Here is a 15590-nt window from a genome sequence, read left to right as displayed (position 1 = left end):
TAAAGTTAACAGCTGAGAAAGTGAATGGAAGCAAAAATATGATGATTCATCCCTTCATCTCGTTCTCTCCCTTATTCCCTCTCCTCACCCAGGCCAGACAAGATGATATGGCACGGTTCGACCAGCAGGGGGCACGGCCAGGTGGATAACTACTGTGAGACGTGGCGTGTAGGGGAGCGGGCGCTGACAGGCATGGCCTCCTCTCTACAGGGGGGCCAGCTCCTCCAACAGAGAACCAGCAGCTGTCACAGCTCCTACGCCGTGCTCTGCATCGAGAACAGCTACATCGGACAGTTCAAGAGATAGGACTGACCGACCAAACGGACACACACACTTCAGCCAGATCAAGAGATAAGCCTAATGAAACACACACACACACACCACACACACACACACACACACACACACACACACACACACACACACACACACACACACACACACACACACACATCAACCAATCCAGGAGGCCTAACAAACCGTACGCACCAGTGGAGGCTGGTGACTTAAAAAATGAGGAGGATGGCAGACCCAGGGTATAGGCGCGGAATGCACGGATGATGCTTTCAAAAATCGTCAAAGTCTAATTATTTTAACCTAAAGCATTTAATAAAGACATTTATAGTACACTATTATGGGGAATGGGAATGAGAGGGCTACTTACACAGTGTTGGAAAGGGACCACAGCAGTGATTGAATGAGGGTATGAGGCATGAGTTGAGGTGTTCAGAGGCTTGACCAGTACAGGACAGGATTTGCCTGGAAAGACAAACAATAACACAAGACACTAAACAGTTAGACAAAAGAGCTCAGAATGAGTTAGTCCAAGCAAAGAGTAAACTCATGTATGTGTAATAATGTGATTGTGTATGTGATTGACTCTACATACAGTAATGAGAGATAATTGATAGGGGTACTCACAGTGCTTGGAGAGGAAACATTCAATGTGCCAGTGGATGAGCGGGCACATGAGACATGGCTTCAGTTCATGTCAGGAAGGAGTTGACAACGGTAGTGGAGTGGTCATCACCTCTTAATCAGGGAACAGGAGGGGACTTAGCTGGAAATACAAATAGCAGATACATTCCATTACAGCTGCGCCATCATAGGTTTGGACAAGTTTCTCTATGAAGTTAAACGCCGACATCTCAAAATTCATAAAGTCAAACACAGACTGCGCATCTCGCCCACTTGACACGTCAAAGTAGCACAAGAAAGGTTCCTGAATAAAGCCCTGATCATCCACATACCTGACCATAACGGACAACTCCAAGCAGACTGGTGGCACCATAGGTCCCAGAGCGGTGGGGCAATTTTTACCCCCTGGGGCCTGGAGTTTTTCCTTATATGTTAACCTAACTAGGAAAACTCTGGACCCTATAAGGTATGCCAGTGATTAATTAGTTGTTAAAAGGTTTTATATGGGCTATGATGGGACCAGTTTTTCCTAATCAGGTCACATGGTTTTTTTTTAAACTCCTGGCCCTGGGGGAGATGAAAACCCTGTCAAACTGCAGCTACATTATATTTGTTCATATGAATGATATTTAGACTAGATTAGTAGGGGGATTTCCTCTACCCAGACAAATAGACAACTGGGCTGAGCTTGCTTTATGCATGTTTGCGTCATGTAGTCCAATGCAACTGTAGGCCTTATAAAACATTTATCATCGCTATTATGTTGATATATTCATTCCAGTTAATAAGCCTAGCCAGCCCAGTTTTTAATATAAACTACATTTGATCACATTCACATTTTCTCCTGACACACAAATGGACTATAAATACATAATGTTACCAATCAGTTTACCAGGACCAGATGGACAGGGCGCATAGGCTGTATGCAGCTGCTCTTATTAGGAGCCTACAGTTGATCACACTGAAATATAGTCTCGTTTTCATCCCATACAGCATGTCCGATTCCTGTGTTGTCTAGGCTGCTGCAACATTTATGTCATGAGTTTTGCTTGTGTCTGTCCGGAGTGATTGTGTTATCATCTTTGCTAAATAAATACCGGAGGAAAGGGGAAAGCCTACTTGAGCGCGCGCGAAGAAAATGCGTTGTGTCAACCTCTCTCTTTAATCGAAATGTTTATGGATGATGCGATGAAGCTATCAAATCATTCTGAATTGTTTTCGACATCCTAGAAAAGACAGTCGAAAGTTCGATATGTTCAGCAAGTAAAGCATCGTAACGCGCAATTACCTCTGCAAGCTCCTTGTAGTTGGCCTTGTTGGCGGAACTTTCCCTCTCGTCATGTCCTCTTATCGATGCAGCTTTTTCCCAGAAGCTTGAATGTGATGTCGGCATTTATATGCTCCCTGCTTTTGTTTTGCCGTTTAGCTGAACGATCGATGTTCTTCAGGTCACTGTACCCACCTTTCGACCAAGGCTCAGACTTTCCCAAAAGCAGGCAGCTTGATGAAAGGCTCCCTGTTACCAGTTTTACTTTTAATACCAGTTGGTATTTAACGCCCTCACCCTTTCATCTTTCTTCATGAAATTGATCTCAGGCAGAGGTCGACTCTCCCTTTTCCGTGTACCCGAGAATGAAAGGGGTTCTTCAACAAAGTCCACAAACTGCACACTCACGCTGGTAGATAGCCTCGCTAACTGCAGTAGCTAGGCTAACTTTAAAAAATGTTAAATCAATTGCACTAACTGAACACAAAAATTAAGTTCTAAAACCAAGAAAACAATTTATAATATTCCTCTTCTGTCTCCTGTTATTTGAAAAAAACACATTTGAATTGAATAAAATTCCAAAAATGTTCAACTATCACTGTTCACTCAATCTCTATCAGACAATGTCACCAAGCTTCTCAACACATAGAATCACCATAATGCTCTGTGGCACAATCCCAATACAACACACTAGGTTTGTTCTCTGATCCTAAAAGCTTTGATCGGTTAGAGGACTTCCTCCGGAAGTGGTCATAATTACCATGTATGTCTATGGAAGGGGATGAGGCCTATGAGCCTTCTAGGTTTTGTATTGAAGTCAATATAGCCAGAGGAGGATGGAAGCTAGCTGTCCTCCGGCTACACCATGGTGCTACCCCAGACAGTGCTGTTGAAGTTACTGTAGACCATTGTAAAACAGTGTGTTTTAATCAATTATTTGGTTACATATGAATATATTTAGTATAGTTTTATCTAAAAAGTATAACTTGAATGTTTCTAATGTTTACATTTTTATGAAATTTCACTGAGGATGGTCATCCCCTTCCTCCTCTGAGGAGCCTCCACTGGTACGTACACACACAATGGTGCTTTGTATATAACAGCTACATTCCCCTTCTCCAATACACTCAGTCCAGCTGGCCAAATAGGACCACATGTCCATAATATGGTGTTGATCAAGAACAGCGACAACCAGGCTAAGAGATGGACCCCCCCTAAGCCCCAATCCACCCCTCTTTATACACTGATTGCAGCTGACCAAACAGGCCACCCCGACCCCCTGCACATACGTCTAAATCACTGTTCTGTAAACACCTCAACACTGTGGTTTTCAGTAGTTTGTATTCATTCCACTACTCCTTTCACTGTCCACTTCAGAAAGCCATGTTCATTGGGGGTTTGAGGACAGACTATCACAATGTACATTTATTTTTTTGTGGTCTTACCCTCAAAAGCATAATACCTGCATTGTAGAAAGTCTATATAGCCTTTTAACAGTTTGCCCTAGAATCAAACCACACCACAGATTAAACAGGACACTAATTCTGTTCTCTATGATTCCAACAAGCTAATTGTTGCAGTATTGTACATTAAATGTTTATTATCCAATGTTGTAATTTTTTATTCACTTTACATTTGTTGTAATCAGTACATATAACCAGTTTTTGAAGCACTATCTATAACATTGTCATAAATGTTGGATGGTTTTATTTTGCTAGCAGACAAAGGGAACAGGATATTTAAAATGTTTTGATAACAAAAGGAGTATTTATTTTGCGAATAACATTTTTTTAAGTAGTTTTAACATTCACACTTTTCAGTAATGGACTCCATGGATCGGTAGTAACAGGAAGAGATGAGTCTGGGCCAAGAATCATGACATTTTGTATCAAATTACTATGTTTTTGTTTTGCAATGTCCTTTTGCGTTTCAAAATCCTCAAAAGTGCTCTTAAGTGTTTTTCATGTCTATGCACTGTGATAGAAATTAAATAAGGCTTTTTATCCAAAATCCAAAGACGAAAGCATTGCAGCTCACTGAATTAACCGGAGTATGACACTGGTGAGGAGTTTCCTGAGGTGCCATGTACTGTGCCATCTCTCTCAATGTCATCAACATTTATTGCAAACAAACAAATGCTACATTGTTTTTCCCAAACTGATTTATTTGTAAATCAAAAATAAAATGTTGACATAAGTCTTCTTTTACAGCAACAAAATAGGTTCACAGTCATTCACCCAAAGTGTATATTCGGCATTGATTGAAGTCAGTGTGACAATAATAAACATGAACAATTCTGACTGTTAAGGGTACAAATCTTATCCAATACTGAACTCGTTGGCTAGTATACTGCACGGCATATAAACCATTAGGTGCAATTAATCTCATACCTTTGTATTTGTTTATGAGGCCATATGACCATGTATAAATCATTGTATACTCTACAACCTCATCACTATAGGCTGAAACCTTCTTGAGATATGACCTTTTAAATCAATTAGAGAATAGTGCAAAGTTGCATATCTCGTGTTCCGGACCTATTGTACATACGTTCTCAAGTTAAGTGCTTGTATTGTTCACGCACATCTTTTATCCACCCTACATGTAATTAATAGGCACTCTACTATATTCTGACATGATTTCTCAGTTTTGTAGTAAGATGGTCCTAAGATTACTCAAGGGGACAGGAATTCAACAAACCACTTCCTATGCACAGCAATTAAATTAAAAGCAACTTCAATAAAAAAAAATCGGGTAGGTGCAATCTGCATTTATGGGCGTACTTTAAGTATGGTATAAACACATTTAGAATGTAAAGGGTACACCAGATATGAGTTCCTAGAGTTGTCAGATTCCAAAGAATAAACATAGGCCTAAAAGATATTTACATTTTTCAACTTCATTTTGCATTTTATTTCCTCAGTGACAAACATTTCAGAAAACCCAATTTCACTCATACGCACACAGATAAATAAATTGTTCCATTAAAACAGTAGTTCCCAAACTGTTTAATAATAGCCTATAATCTTTGAGAACTTACAATCAACAAAATAAAAGCTAGACAATCAGGCCCCACTGATGTTGTTTGTGCATAAGAACACCAGCCATGTCAACATGCATAGAATTGTATGAAATTTGCTTAAAAGCAAACAAAATCTCAGCTCCATGGAAAAATGCATAGAATTGCAGGAAATTTGCTTAAAAGCAAACAAAATCTCAGCTCCATGGCAAAATGTGGAATTGCAGGGGATTAGCTTTGAAACTGCAAAATATTGTGTCCACTGCCATGATCAGATTTTGTATTTATGCTTTGGTCTGTGTATGTTTTCTTTACCACTCAACCCTTATGGTGGGTCAAGACTCAAGATGGCTCAATTGGTGGGTCACAAAGCAAAAACGTTTGAGAACCCCTGCATTAAAACAATACAAAATAGCTCATTCGAAAATTCGTGAAAATAACATGCAGAAAAAAGGTCTGCCAGCTCATAGCTAAATCCTCAAACTCATTTGCAGTAATACATAACAACTATACTCCAGTTTACACATTCACATGGGCTTCCTATTAGACAATGAACATATGATTAGCACTCCTGGGGGAGAAAAGACAAATATGCATGAAAACATTTAAACAAAAATAGGGGAGAGTGGGGTAAGTTGAGCCAGAGGTAAATTGAGCCACCCTTGTTTCTAGGAAACTATACACAAAATGTTATAATTTGACCAAATATCTAGGAAGAGGTCATCATTTCATTGAGTCTGAAGGAAGAAACCATTTGGAAAAAGTTAAGTAAAAAAAAATATATAAAAAATAAAATAAGACTTTCACCAAGTCAAATTAATTTCTGTTAGAGGTTTCATGATGCTTGTATCTAAAGCAAAGTAGATCATTTTAAGATTATTCTGTACATCAGCATGAAAGTGCTTTATTGTATCTGCGTGTGCTAATATAATCAAAATGTTTGCCTTGGGGTAAAAGTTGAGCCAATGGCAAGTTTAGCAAATTGAAGTGTTTTCTTCCCAGGCATAATCGCTGGGATATGAGGTAACAGGGCCTGGCCAATGTTTAAAAATATATATATATATATAAACTACAAAGTGTTAGGAGATAAGCAATTGTGTTTGGGAAATAAAGATAGATATTATTTTAAAAAGGTATTGGTAATATTTCATTCAGTAGAGACATTTCTATTTGGCTTAACTTACACAATTCCGCTAAATTTACCCCATACCCGGGTAAGTTGTCCCAAGAGACCACTTTTCTTTCCAGACAACCTTTATTCCAGACAACCTACTCACTAGCAGCAAGCATAACTTGTTCCCAACTGGCCAACCTGGTTAAATAAAGGTGAAATAAAAAATTATAATAAAGTGCACTGATATGGTTAGTTTGAAGGCCCTAAAACAATTGTCATCTGCTTTGTTCACAAGCAATCGCTGATTAAACCTAAGACAATGGGAGTGTAGTGAACATACACACAAAGGGCTTCATGTAGAAAATCTTTTCACACTTTTCAAAGAAAAATCTTCAGGAAGATTCAGCAGCCCAAAAATGCATCCTGTCACGTGTCTGCTTAATCTAAAGCAATACTAATGTGATCACATAGTAATCATGATCCTGTGGGGCACACTCTCACTGGAGGACTTCTATACAGCTAACAATATATACACAGATTCAAAAATATGGTTTTCGCTAATCAATACAATTGCAGCAATTGTCGAGAATTCCTAATGATAGCGAACAGTGAATCATTTGCTGAATATAACAGGCTATTGTTCCATCAGTAGAAGAAGTAGTCTAGTAGAATTAGACTGTTTCTGTAGATCATTTCGTATTGGTCCCATCTACTTGAGATTATTATTTTCTCACTCAGAGTTACGAAAATAAATGTGCTTCAACATTATCAGGGAACATATGATTACCCTGTATTTGGAAAACTGTGAACATAATCACCAGTGGATAACACCATTTGGGATGTTTCTGGGATAAGACCAAAGCAGCCACTAGATATTACATGTCAACAGTCTCTCTGAGAACATCAGGCTGACAACTAGGCCCAAACTCTGACTATTAAAAACAAAACACTGTTTTGAGTGAGAAGTAGGGATTGGTCTAAAGCCGAAAAAGGAAATTCCTTAAATTGACCTATTACAGTCTATTGCTGGTCTATTGTACTTGAAACAATGTTGAGGCAGGTTGCTTAGGATGCAAACCTTCTCAAACAGCCTAATTCATTCTCTAAGAGGTGCTCCCACAATAATGTGATTTGTACCGCATACGAGGTCATGTATTGCTACTTACAGGCAGTGGTGTAAATGCTTAATTTGTAAATGATGTCTCAGTGAGTGTCCCCCGGGCTACTGATGAATAAAAAAGTGTAATTGTGTCATCTGGTTTGCTTAATAAGTAATTTGAAATCATTTATACTCTTACTTTTACTCTTACTTAAGTTTATTTAAAACCAAATACTTTTAGACTTTTACTTGAGTCATTTTCTATGAAGGTATCTTTACTTTTAATCAAGTATGACAATTGGGTACTTTTTCCACCACTGCTTACAAGACCATTAGCCTTGATCGAGTGAGCTTTTTTATCTTGTAGTAATTAATGTAGGTGGGCCCTGCCTGTAATTCTTTAAACATTGAGAAAAAAAGATGTATTCCATAATAACATCCTTTTGGTGAACTGAATACATGTTGGATATAACTGATAAGGCACTAAGGGCTGAGAACAGTGACTGTTCACTAATACTGGTAAACTACACTCCACCAACACATCCAACCAAGTGTCATGAGGTCTCGACTCACCTCTAAGTCTCATCTGTCCTTGTGCAGTCGTGTGGAAACCGTAGCGAGAGATTCCCAGACCGTTTAGACCACTCAATGTCAGTGTAGGGGGTTTAGGTGTTGATGTAAAGATGACAATGTTCAAGGGATAGTTGAGGATGTTGGCAATGAGGCCCTTTATCTACTTCCCCACAGTCAGATGAACTCATGGGTACCATTTCTATGTCTCTGCATCCAGTATGAAGGAAGTTAGAGGTAGTTTCGCGAGCCAATGCCAACTAGCGCAATGACTGGAAGTCTATAGGAACAACTTACATGCTAGCTGTTCCGATAGACTTTCAGTCATTGCGCTAAGGGTAGTTAGCAATTTCGCTAACGCTAGTTCAGACTGCATGCAGATGCATAAAAATGGTCTCCACGAGTTAATCTGACTCTGGGGAATGTTGGCTTCTGGGGATGTTGGCTTCATTGCCAACACCCCGGAATATCCCTTTCAGGCCTTCACGTTGTTCCCATTGGACAGTGGTTCCGTCTCCGAGGGGTTTGATGGTACGGAACATAGCTCAGTGGGCGTGGCCTGGTGTGTGTCCCCTCCCCCTCCTGCCGATTGGTTCCTGTAGTGGCGAATGATGACCCAGGCAGCACAGCCCAGGTAGATGACCGTCAGCAAGGCAAAGTAGAAGAAGTAGACCAGGAACTATTGGAGAACAGAACAGCACTCATTAGAAAACATGGTGTTCCCATATGGGTGATGTCAGCTTGCAGGAAGTCGTCTGAGCGTGGTCGCAATCAGAGTGTGTGTGACTTACCTGGGAGTGCACGTCTAGTCCCAGACCCTTCTTGTCAGAGACGATGAGGGTGATGATGGTCTTCTGAACGGTCGCCAGGAAAGTGTTGACCCCAAACATCAGGGCACACAGCTCCTTGGTGAGCGACGAGACGATCTGGAAACTACAATCACCACAACAGGATAGTCAGCAGATTAAATGTACAGCCTAAAGTAAGAAAGATGTGACAGTTCTATGACAATGCATTCATACACTGCACACGTCTGAACATGAAAATCCCCAAAATCCCATTATATGTATACAACGACGTTAAATAAAAGTAGACCTAAAGAAACGTACATGGCGATTGGCACGAGGAACTGGTAGAAACCCTTGAAGAGGGAGTAGGCCACATAGCAGACCCAGATGTTGCTGGTGGTCCCCATGAGGAGCAGCAGGCCAGCCTGCAGAGCCGTGATGACGCCGATCACCAGCTCAGACCACACGTTCCAGCGGATCTTCACGAAGCCTGCTGCAAACGACGTGATCGCACCTGGGACAGAGTTAACGAGGTGGAGTTAGTCGAAGAAGATTAGCTGACTAAGTTAATGATTGAGTAGGCGATTAAGGCTTGGGGGAACTTCTTTTAATAAATGCTGTGTGTGTGTGTGGACTCAGGGTCAGTTTGACATTATCATATCAAGGCAAACAGAGGGGATTGCTGGTTCAGTAAGCCTTTATGTTATTATTATGCGTCAATAAAATAATTCTACTAAATGACTATGGGGAGCAGCATATTGTCTGGCGTCGTCTCCCTGTGTGATCAACATCTAAACCATCGTCATCTTCCACACCTTTCAACAGAACGTGACTGTTTAGTCTTCTGTTGTCTCCCCACATTCTGCTTCATGGGAATTCCTCTTTCTAGATAGATAGATGGGCTTTGTATGTCTCCTGTCCTTGTCAGCTGTTAAGGTCATGCAACTTCAGTCATAATTAAATCATTGGAGAGGGGTCAGTGTAAAACAGTGGTTCCCAACTCTAGTCCCCCCAACAGTGAACATTTTTGTTGTGGCCCCGGACAAGCAGACCTGATTCTACTTGTCAACTATTGAATCAGGCGAGTTAGCCTGGGGCTACAACAACGCGTTGTTGGGGGTACTGGAGAACTGGAGATGGGAAACCCTGGTCTAAGACAAACTTATTGACCTGATGTCACGTGATGCCGGAGAACTCATTTGACTGAGAAAATATGTACCTTGAAGCATGGTGCCATGGTGCTCTCACTACTACCTCTGCCAACTGCTGTAGGGGTGTTAATATTTTGTAGGAATCATTGACTTGGAGAACACAGGCTCCTACCCTGTCAGACAGTAAAAACCCAGGTGAATGCTACACATTGGTTATTAAAACACTTGTATACCTGGCTTTGGAGGGCCTTTGTACCCAGACTAAAACTAAAACCTAGGGAAATGGATCCCTCACCCAGTAGCGTGGAGACAGCCTCCACCCCTCCGTTGTAGACGTGTTTGTTCTCCGTGGCGGGGTACACCTTGTCCCACAGGACATGGACGTACAACAGCACCAGGTAGTAGCCAGCGGAGTTGAACACCCACCACAGGCTCCACAGTCTCAGGCTGGGCCTCCGCGGCACGTTCCTCAGCTCCTTCAGCATCTGAATAAACACAGAGTCCCTCCAGGAGGAACCAGAGCTGAGAGGGGCCAGGGAGGGGGTGTCACCTGAATCCAAGCCCGCTTCGCCCTGCTTCATCCTGGCTAGCTCCGACTGGGCGGCAGCCTGCTCCTGGAGGTTCCGATGGGCAGCGTGGTGGGCCCTGTTGAAGAACAGGGACCTCTTGGGCCAGGGCAGGCAGCAGGAGAGCACCAGGCCGAAGGACACCAAGGCTAAGGAGACAGCACTGAGTGTGGCGAAGGAGAGCCTGCCCACGGATATCAGCACCTGGCCCAGCACCGAGCTGGCAAACACCCCCATGAGGACGCAAGAGCGCGAGTAGCTGGCCACGCGTTGGTAGAGCTCTGGGGTGACCAGGGAGAAGATATAGGAGGAGTAAGCCACGCGTGCTGCCATGGTGATGCCGTAGAAGAACTCCATGAATTGCATCTCTAAGAGGGAGGAGCCCAGGAGGAGGAGGAGCCAGATGGCCACATGGCTGAGGCTGGAGAGGACCAGGACGGGCTTGTAACGCAGGACGTCTGTCAGGAGGAAGACTGGCACCAGCACCGCCATGTAGGAGTAGGACAGGATCGGGTTGATCTCATTGGTCACCTGGAGGAAGAGAATGGCGGGTATGAGAGGGGGAGACCACAAAGAAGAGACAGAGGGCAACATGGAATCTAATTCTCCTTGTAATTAGTTGTTGTAGCTGAAGGCTATATAAATGTGCCGGCAGGTGTTCTCAAATTGCATATTTAGGCTAGTTTCTTGTGAGTCCTCAAACACTGACAAATGCACATGCCTCATATGCTGTTCAGAATAACCTTGGCAATGCAATAACATTAATCCCCCTCTACAGGAAATGAGGGGAGCAAAAACCTTCACTGATCCCCTTCATTTGAACTAATGCTACATTGTAGGCAAGGACACCTCCCAATGAGTCTGCAGACGTCAGGCCATTAGGTTCATTAGTTGATACTGAGCCAGACAAGCCTACAGTAACCAATCAGAAAAAGAGACTGACCTAATTTGTAGGAATGTGAACTTTGACCATACTGAGGAGGGGTTACTGCACTCACACTGTGATAACCTTATTACAGTCCAGTGGGTTCCATGACTAAGGAACACTGGAAAATAATAACTGGCACTTTTTTTCTATTACTTTGGGATTGAGCGGTTGTAGTTCAAGCTCCTAGTATAAATTCAGATGGAACTCGTGTCAGCTGATATAGCTTATATCAGGGTTGTCATTCTACGTGTCATACAAGGCTATAGCCTCCAGCGCAGGACATTACCTTTCATATCCCTCAAAATCAATTGGGCCTCAGGTTGAACTGACATGCCCTGGCCTTTAAATAAATAAATAAATTGTAAAAAAATAATATATATATATATATATATATTTTTTTTTTTTAACTAGGCAAGTCAGTTAAATAAAAAATAAAAATTCAGTAGAAGACCGTAGAAGACCGATAGCAAAGTTGGCACGACTAACAATATACTGTTTACTAAGCAAGAGTGAAGATAAGTTTCTCGATCCTTCCTACTAGTGCTCCAAAATGATTGAATTCACATCGTAATCAAAATATTGACGTGCAATATCCATATCGCAAGAGAACCATATTGCATGCAATATTTTGAAACGTGTAATCGACATTTTTATAGTTTCCGCCATTTTTTCTCCTCTTGCGGCTGCTTCCCACGAAGGGGTACAGTTCCTCCTCCCTGCTGTTAGATTCACTGGAAGTTTGCATGCTATTCTGTTAGGTCAATGCAGTCAACCAATCGTTCAAAACAAGAACGATGCCGCTTTCCACTTTGGTTCTTAATAGTGATGTCCGATATGTAATAACAGTTACATATCGGGATATTATTTGTGACTATATCATACCACTGACAATATCACCCCCAAAAAAATTGCACTGTTCTCCATCTTCTATTTAAATAGGGAGCCAATTTGTATCAGCACTTTTATTTCCATGACTGATCAAAAAACTCATTTTCTCAGGCTCTCTCTTGTCCCTCTGCAGCAGACAAATGGTGAGCAATATGTTTGGAACATTGAATAGCAATGAAATCACAGTATCGAATCGCAATACATATCGTATCGGCACCTAAGTATCGTGATAATATTGTATCGTGATAATATTGTATCGTGAGGTCCCTGGCAATTCCCAGCCCTACTTTGTAATATAAGTTATTCCATTTCTATGATTCCAAAAGTTCACCCTAGTATTTTGACCTTTAACATTAAATCGCAACATTTGGTATGAAAACAATTCACCCACATCATGCAGCCCTACCTCTTACACATCTACCCACCCTTAAACACTGTGGTTAACTTAAGACACACACGGATAATTGTATACACACACTACATACTTGCACTCACACAAAACACACCACACCAACATTCCAAACTGTTATTGGGGGATGACTGTGCATCACTGACCTGTTCCCTGGTGAAGTTCTTCTCCATGCTGAGCAGGTTTGGTGTTATAAAGGGCTCCCCAGGCTTCAGCTGCCCCATAAACCCATAGAAACACAGGAACACCACCGACCACTCCCAGGTCCGGGCTGTCTTGGTCTGGCCGTCTGAGGGGTCCTCAGGTGGGGGAAGTGCCATCTCAGGGTCAGGCTCTCCAGGGGCGTTCTCCTTCTGGTCCAGTTCAGCCTCTTCCTCCACAACCCTGTCCCCACTCACCATAACATCTTTGTCCACCATGGTAGTGGCCTGACAGTGGACACTGGAGTCCCAAGTCTACCTCTGACTGTATCAAATTACTAAGTGGTGCTGCTATAGTGAAGAGGCTTGCTATAGGAATTTTCATAGAAACCAGAGAGTAGGGCCTAAACCTCTAATTCAGATGTTCTAAGCAGACAATGAGTAGAGATTCCTGTTAGCACTCTTCCCTTACAAGTTCCACAAAGGATCCAGTGTTAAACATTACAGAGGGGGTGAGAGGGGAACCTTTCACAATGACGAACATGGAGGTAAAGTGCTACCTGCAGCCATTTTCATACTGTATGTATGAGAGAATGTCAACCTTTGCTCCATTCCAAGGATTAACAATGATTGAAAGCAAGCTAGCTTACAGCTGGACCTCTGGTCATTGTGAACCTGTAAAATACAAGAATGTTTGCAAATAGTCATTCAAAGTTTGTTTTCTGACAGAGTGCTGTATTCTTCATTATTTTGTGGGATGGTGCTCAACCAAACTCCCTATGTCCAAAGCTGTCCTTTCCAGGCAGGAACAGCAAATCACACGTATTATAGTAACAACCATGGTAAGCAAGGACCCTAACAGATCTGAGCTGTCAGGTCACGAGTATTATTTGGTTGCAGTCAGTGTATTATAATTTTGTTGTTCTCTGTTTGACTGATTTATTAACTTGGGGTTGACACGATCCAAAAATTGATTCACAGCGAACGACTTTTGTAACGTCTACCTCTTGACCAGCTATTGCATTTCAGTTTAACATAGTTAAATAGCGTTGTAATTGCAATGCTGAATGCATGCGTGAGACCAGATATAGTTACTTTAAAAAGTATTCGCTAAAACAGGGGTGCAACTTCTGCACGCATGGCTGGCACGAGCCATATTCAATGTTAGCTAACCAGATTCCAGTCTGGAATACCTAACGTTAGTTAGCTAAAGGTAGCTAAGCTTGTCTGGAAGAGGTAGCTGAGCTTATTTTGATAAACCCCTTGCTAGTGAACAATGTCAGAGAGTTAACTACAGCTAACATCAACCAGCTTAAACAATTTAGCTGTCTACAATAGCTGACATTATCTAGCTAATGTTAGCTCCATCATGCGAGTTAATATTATGTTATTGCTGGGAACATTGGAGAACTTGTCAGCTAGCTGAAGTTGACACCAGTAATTGGGTTTTAAACAATGTACACACAACTTTATACATTGACAAGGAAAGTAGGTCAAACCTACCTCTAAATTCTTCCCCGACTGAACTCGTGTGCGCGCTGTTGTTCAGCTGAATGCATTTCAGAGCAACTGAGTCTGTGAGATTTTGCAAGGAACTATGGGAGCTGTAGTTTCTGTTGATTGAGATAATCCAAAATGCACCTTAAAAGGTATTTAATCAATTAACATTAGTATATCACTCAATGATCAATACTTTTCACTAGTTTCAATATCAATGGCCAATAGGCTACATAATGTATTCCAATATATTAGGACATAATATCACATTAACATTTAATGAATAAAGACAAACACAAAACATAGAGCGTTCTACTGAGCACGCAACTGAACATTGCCCCATGGATAATCCCCTCAGTGTGAACGTCCATATTAAATCTTTGGGGAGTAGGCTACATGTCGGCGTTACAATGTAACTGAATGAAGTAACGTTGTTATAGTATGAGGAGAAAACATATGAGAATGTTTGTAGCTTTCTTTTCGCGTCACGTGTGAGCTTTTATATACACATGTGGAATACGTCTAGCAGTATGAATATGCTTGAAAACGCCTGCAACATCATAAACAAACTTCAGCAAACATTTGCAATCTGAGTTTGACCTTTGGTGCTATAAATGAGGGCATAGCAATGGAGTGGTGACTGACGCTCTCCAGTGCGCATGTCACATAAACCTATTGTGCGTTTGCCTACTTATTTTTCAAACTGGGTTCTTTTATGGATTTGGTAGGGTATTTATAACATATTACTACACGTATAAATAGTTCTCCAAGTATGGCATGACCAATTTGATTATCATGTGGTTGGTTTTAAGTAAAAAACTGTCTCAGGCAACATGGAGAGAATCAGTCCATTGTCACAGCACTTTAAATGTTATGTGATTTAGCCAGTCATGAGATATATTCTGTGCCCTCAACAGAACCCAATAAACACATATCTGGAGATTTGGTTGTCATGCAGCTATCCTAAGGCAGTCCAACAGTGTGCCTTGATTTCATGGACATCACAGCCATAGCTGTGAGGAAGGCCTCACTGCAAATTCTGGATCCATCCAACCTTTCCTTTTCTAACCAAGACCTGTCTGCGTCTAGTGCTGTTTCCCAGACGAAACACTTCCTTCCGTCACCTCCTTTGAGAACCAGACCCTAATGTGAAAGGATAGCATGCATACATACAGTGGCGGCCATTCTGCTGTATCACTTTCACCCATGAATGTATTCTTTGCTTTCAACTAGGAA

The 15590-nt window shown here is 41.6% G+C and overlaps 2 protein-coding genes across 6 annotated transcripts in view; one reads left to right on the top strand and one right to left on the bottom strand.

Moving 5' to 3' along the window:
• The window catches only part of LOC106593309 (collagen alpha-1(XVIII) chain), an 81677-nt gene extending 74108 nt beyond the window's left edge, over nt 1-7569 (top strand). For all 5 annotated transcript variants that reach the window (XM_045699109.1, XM_045699106.1, XM_045699107.1 and 2 more), the window contains one exon: nt 93-7569. In XM_045699109.1, coding sequence (XP_045555065.1) covers nt 93-306 — 214 coding nt within the window. In that variant the 3' untranslated portion in view covers nt 307-7569. The remainder of the gene's footprint in view (nt 1-92) is intronic.
• On the bottom strand, nt 4329-14460 carry LOC106575607 (reduced folate transporter). Its single transcript, XM_014152218.2, has 6 exons — nt 14361-14460; nt 12864-13532; nt 10222-11023; nt 9097-9289; nt 8779-8920; nt 4329-8666 (listed from the first exon to the last, which is right to left on the bottom strand). Exons 2-6 carry the CDS (start codon nt 13134-13136, stop codon nt 8463-8465), a joined length of 1614 nt encoding a protein of 537 aa, XP_014007693.1. The 5' UTR covers nt 13137-13532; nt 14361-14460; the 3' UTR covers nt 4329-8462.
• Nucleotides 14461-15590: the final 1130 nt, after the last annotated feature.

The sequence above is a fragment of the Salmo salar genome, chromosome ssa17 (assembly GCF_905237065.1).
Source record: "Salmo salar chromosome ssa17, Ssal_v3.1, whole genome shotgun sequence".
Taxonomy (NCBI): domain Eukaryota; kingdom Metazoa; phylum Chordata; class Actinopteri; order Salmoniformes; family Salmonidae; genus Salmo; species Salmo salar.
Note: the sequence above shows the minus strand (reverse complement) of the source record. Positions and strands in the feature narration are given on the sequence as shown.

Coding starts and splice junctions, on each gene's coding strand:
- LOC106575607 (XM_014152218.2), bottom strand. CDS start 13,136: ATGGTGGACAAAGATGTTATGGTGAGTGGGGACAGGGTTGTGGAGGAA. Junction 8,921..9,096: donor TTCCTCGTGCCAATCGCCAT/GTACGTTTCTTT, acceptor TGGTGATTGTAG/TTTCCAGATCGTCTCGTCGC. Junction 8,667..8,778: donor GACTAGACGTGCACTCCCAG/GTAAGTCACACA, acceptor GTTCTCCAATAG/TTCCTGGTCTACTTCTTCTA.